The sequence below is a fragment of the Priapulus caudatus genome, unplaced genomic scaffold, assembly GCF_000485595.1.
Source record: "Priapulus caudatus unplaced genomic scaffold, Priapulus_caudatus-5.0.1 Scaffold169, whole genome shotgun sequence".
NCBI classification, from domain to species: Eukaryota; Metazoa; Priapulida; class Priapulimorpha; order Priapulimorphida; family Priapulidae; genus Priapulus; species Priapulus caudatus.
Genome location: NW_014577230.1, coordinates 281,413 through 287,012, shown reverse-complemented (window position 1 = coordinate 287,012; position 5,600 = coordinate 281,413). Strand labels below are relative to the sequence as shown.

At 41.9% G+C, this 5,600-nt stretch overlaps 1 protein-coding gene across 1 annotated transcript in view; it reads left to right on the top strand.

Moving 5' to 3' along the window:
• LOC106806601 (putative ammonium transporter 3) overlaps positions 1 to 5,600 on the top strand; it is a 40,197-nt gene that overhangs the window by 7,203 nt on the left and 27,394 nt on the right. Inside the window, exon 3 of the mRNA XM_014808595.1 lies at positions 4,654 to 4,917. Within this exon, the coding sequence (XP_014664081.1) occupies positions 4,654 to 4,917 (264 nt within the window). The remainder of the gene's footprint in view (positions 1 to 4,653; positions 4,918 to 5,600) is intronic.

The window sequence follows — 5,600 nt, the reverse complement described above, 5'->3', positions numbered from 1 at the left end:
CACACACACACACACACACACACACACACACACAGAGAGAGAGAGAGAGAGAGAGAGAGAGAGAGAGAGACACACACACACACACGCGCGCGCGCGCGCATTCATTCTCGCTTTCTCTAGCTTTCTCTCTTTCAGTCTCGGTCTCTATATCTGTAAACAATACTAAACATAGTGGTATATATTGATATCAGGAATCTATAGACTCCTGTTGATATGTATGCAAGTATCCTGTCATCAAACATGTGTTCGGCGTAGAGCACAAGGCTTATTGTATCTAACATAAACGACGCTCATAGATAATGTGCGTTAGATGTGCGGGATACTGTTAGGGTTACGGACGGGTAACACTGTAAAGGGCATTGCAACATACCTGCTCATTAAATTCAATCCTTCATTTTTTCTTTCTTTTTTAATTCATCGCTAATTAAAGCGGGGGACACACCATTGCGGCGAAAATATTCGCACTCGCATGCAATAATTGAGCCGACACACCATGCGAATTTATTCGCACGACCACAGCGGACACACTACACGCGATCTACTGTTGCCACATGGCTCCAACCATGGCTCCAACAGTCATGTGGTCACATGATTAGCATACAGATCAATGATTCGCTGCATTATAACATCGACCGGCTTGATTTTCGCTTCCACGGACACACGATGCGAATTTGTACGCAGCGGTAAAAATTCGCAGCGAAAATATCAAACATGTTTGATCGCTGCGAATTTCGGTGCGGATGAAATTCGCAGCGAAATTCGCCCGCGCTTGAGCGGAAGTGACGGCAAATATTTTGAATTTATACCAAAAAAATGTTGTTTTTTGTTATTTCTCAGAAACAGCAAAGAGTTGGGACCTAAACTTTTGACCATAAGTTGTTTATAATATGAACTAATAAAAGGTCCCTGGAATTTTTTTTAATGCTTAGGAAATAAGTTGAAAAGATGTACGAAAATTTGTAGTGATTTTCAAAACAAAGACGTATTACAACAATTTCGTAAACAAAGAGCCATAACTTATAAATTATACTACAGTATTTAAAAAAAATTCCAGGGACACTTTTTTCTTTGATATATTAGCATTGAAACGTAACAAAAAATGTTGGAATCGGAGTTGTGAGTTTCAAGAAATAGCGTTTGAAAAATCAGCAACTTCAGCATTTCTAACAATGGAGATATTAGCACTTTTCTAAATTTCCGATGATTGAACGCCTGTGTTGCAGGGATTTGGAACTGCATGGTTGGGAGGTTAGGTTACATACATAATTTCTACGTATACATAGCTGCCCATGGGTGCGATCTATCAAACAAAGAGGGTATTAAAATTTCGACCAAAAATCACCTCCCAACCCTAACAGTATCCTTAAATGCGCATATTATACTTAGCAAACTGCGATGTGTTAGTATTCTGCTAGATCTCGAGATCGCGCCCCATTTACTAACTTGCCCGTATGACATGCCTAGAGAAAGTGCGCATCGAAAAATACACCCTTGCTACTTCAATATTGTGGCACTGCGCTACCGAAGGTCCCTTGCTCTACCAATGTACAGGGGTAAAGCGCGGACACGTCGGCAACCTGTCGCCCAAAGGAAATGGCGTAGGGCCAACGTAAAGCGTTTAATCTAGAGTGGGGCATGCCAAGATAAAGTGCGCATCGAAAAATGCACCCTCGCTACTTCAATATTGTGGCACTGCTCTGCCGAAGGTCCCTTGCTATACAAATGTACAGGGGTAAGGCGCGGACACGTCGGCGACCTGTCTATATATATATATATATATATATATATATTATATATATATATATTATTATATGAGCCATAATTTAAATAGCTAAACGCTGATTTAGAAATGCATTTTATACATGCTCATAACCAGCACAACGTATGTAGAACCAATAACACAGCATTTGAAACAATTATATGTCACTTTAAAAACATTAGCTATAAAACATTTTGTATTTTCACGCGATGCTTCTACTATTCAAATATCTTATGTTTTTTTTTTTTTTTTTTTTTTTTTTTTTTTTTTTTTTGAACTGTGCACTTTTGCCTAAAGGATTACTGCTCATACCTCGTGCATGCACATAGTCACCACCCGTTAGCATTTGACATTTTTAACGCAGCGGGCCGTCGTGAAATGTGGATTATTTCATTCTGTTTTAGGAAGCGGCTGAATACCTGAAAGTGATGCAGCCAACCCACGCGTTGTGCACGTACGCAACGCGTACACACACTCTCGTTCTTTCTCACACACACAACACACACTACACACACACACACACACACACACACACACACACACACACACACACACACACACACACACACACACACACACACACACAACCACCCACCCACCAATCTCATTTACCAATTTTTCCTAGTTGTACTGTATGGGGGTGTAAAACATCAGCTTTAAACATTATAAACGTTCAGAAATAATTATAGAAGCGTTGTGCAAGCGCGTGTTTTCTGCTTTTCTTCCTTTCCAAAAAGGCTTCTCGTTCATCTGGTTAAAATTACTCGTATCTTGAAAGCAAGCAATTTCGTAATGCGTAACTGCGTCGCTGTTTTCTACACAGGCACTTGAAACGTCTCAATAAAATGAAAAAATTTAAACACGAATTGTATTTACTACCAAAGTCTTAATTTGTTTATCTACTATATTTCGCCTATTATTGCCGATAACTTGCTGTAAATGCTGATCAAATGCTTATCTGCAACACACAAGTACACCGCACGCCCGCCCTGTGCACAAACAACATGAATAAGAGAGACATAATAGCATAACATCACATGATATTAAATGACAACATAACATCTCTCATTCATGTTGTTTGTGCACAGGGCGTGCGTGCGGTGTACTTGTGTGTTGCAGATAAGCATTTGAACGGCATTTACAGCAAGTTATCGGCAATAATAGGCGAAATAGAGTAGAGAAACATTAAGACTTTGGTAGTAAATACATTTCGTGTTTACATTTTTTTTTATTAAGACGTTTAAAGTACCTGTGGTTTTCTACGGAAGCCCGTTGCTGCCATGGTGGATATATTTTTTTGTAATCGCCATCTGGCGGCCGCCACTTAATTACAAAAAAGATAGCGCTTACAAAAAATATATCCACCGGCATGGCACCAACGGGCTTCCGTAGTTTTCTGACCACACTAAGAAAACCTCACTATGCTCGTGAATGTGCCAACTATTCGGCCCAACATTTTCTAAAGCATATCATAAATCCATTCAGATTACGTAACTGTGTATAACAGTATGGGCTGGCCACCGATTCTGGTAGCTCGCGTAGTGTGGTGTAACCCCATGAGTGATCCACATGAAGTTATTCTCGGCCACCCGCCATATTGGCCTCATATAATTTGCAGGTCTGTAGGGCAAACCGATGATGGCACCACGCACATGTTCTTACCACGATCTCAGAACTATAAGTCCTATAAGCCCACGACATTTAAAGTTCCATGCATTATACATACGTGAAACTTATACAGGTCGTGATATTATAGGCACTTCGTCCCGTAATGGCGGGTAATTGAAGACATTACACATTTAAAAGCCTTTATATATAGAACAAAGTTTACCTGCGTTGGCATTTCATCGTATTTCTATTAAATTATTATGATTTAGTTACGGCCTTAAAATTTGCCCTATTTAGGTCATGAGCCCATTAGGTCAGACCCATTGGATGTGTGTCAATATTAATATGTTACATATATTAATTATCTAGTATATGAGCATGCGTGTGTGCATAGTGCGTGCGTGGAGGCGTGTACGTGCGCGTGTGCATTCATACGTGCGTGCGTGCATTTATATGTGCGTGCGTATAAGTGTGTGAACGTGTGTATTTACGCACATGTGTGCGCGCGTGTTTGTGCCTGTGAGCGCGAGCGTGCGTGTGTGCGTTTTGCGCTTATGTGCGTAGGTATGGCTGCGTACGTGTGCGCGTGCGCATTCACATGCAAGATACAGTAAAAACCCGCGTATAAGAACCTAGTAAGTTAAGAGCTAGTGAGTTAAGAGCTAGTGGGTAAGCTGTCAATGACAATACTGTATAACAATATCAACTAAGTCTCTAGTAGATCAGTACTTCTGTGGTGGAGTAATGTACAAAAATATAGTACAGTGCAGTTTCACTGCATACATTATGCAATTGAGCCTGGTACCATACCTTATGACTGAGGAACCTGGCAAGACATTATGTTTGTGGTGATTTAAAACAATCTAGTTTTGTTTTGTTGATGTTTATGAGGTATAAAGGGCATAAAAAGATATAAGATTGGCATATAAAGCTTAGAATAGGGGTTGTATTTGTCTAGATTGCAGTCATTTAGACATAATTATATGCATACTTTATATAAACAATGGACCGCACTAATATTCTACCAGCAACAAGCACCTTTTTTTCTTTAGAAAATAAGAACATATTTAAGAACCTAAATTGCCTAATTTCTCAGTAAACACCAATTATATAAGAAGCTTTTTAGGCTAACTTAAGGGTTCTTATACGCGTTTTTTTTACCGTATTACACGGGGAGACTATATAAACAATACTAGCTGCTTATACCCATCGGCGCATATATACGCCCCACACGCATCTCACCTCACGAGAGAATTACAGCGAGCTGCTTGGCTGCTTACCCGCAGGCTTCGGACTGCTGGAAAGCGGCAGTGTTTCCACGCGCAACGAAGTGAACATCATGGTGAAGAATGCTGCTGACGTCATCTGCGGAGGCTTCACCTATTGGATGCTAGGCTATGCGTTTAGCTTTGGCACGGATCCCGGAACGAATCCGTTCTGCGGAATAGGTCACTTCTTCGTGAACGCCGACGACAAGAGCATCGGCTGGGTGTACTCAAAGTTCTTCTTTCAGGCGTCGTTTGCTACAACAGCGACAACGATCGTGTCAGGTATACGTCATAGAAACCTAGCTGTACCTCAGATAGGCATATTGTTTTCTCTTACGCGTGACTATAAGGCTAAAGACCTATATACGCACGCACGCACACGCACACGCGCGCGCGCGTATGTGTTGTGTGTGTGTTTGTACGTGTGCGTGCGTGCGTGCGTGCGTGCGTGCGTGCGTGCGTGCGTGCGTGTGAGTGTGTGAGTGAGAGAGATAAAGTGTGAGTGTGTGTGTGTATGTGTATGTGTGCGCGCGCGCGTGTGTGCGTGGGTGTTCGTGCATGTGTGTGTTGTGTGTGTGTATGTATGTGTGTGTGTGTGCGCGCGCGCGCGTGTGCGTGTGTGTGTGCATACATGCGTGTGCGTTTGTCTGTGCATAAGTGTGTGTCAGCGTGCGCGTGCGTGTGTGTGCGCGTGTATACGTGCCTGTGCGTGCACCTTAACCTACAAAGCGTAATTTCCTTCGGCTGCTGAGACACGGGGTGCGGAGGATGGAAGGAATGCGCACAGGAGCCGGTGATCAGAATTCTTCCTATGGCAAATATTGGCGAGTCAACTTCGTTCCGCTTTACAGCTGAAATTTACTGTTTGCGTTTATAATAGCGCTCCTAAACTCCTATGATGCGCACAACACATACAACAATATATTTCATAGGAAGAAAGGCTTCACTAATACTACCAGTCATCA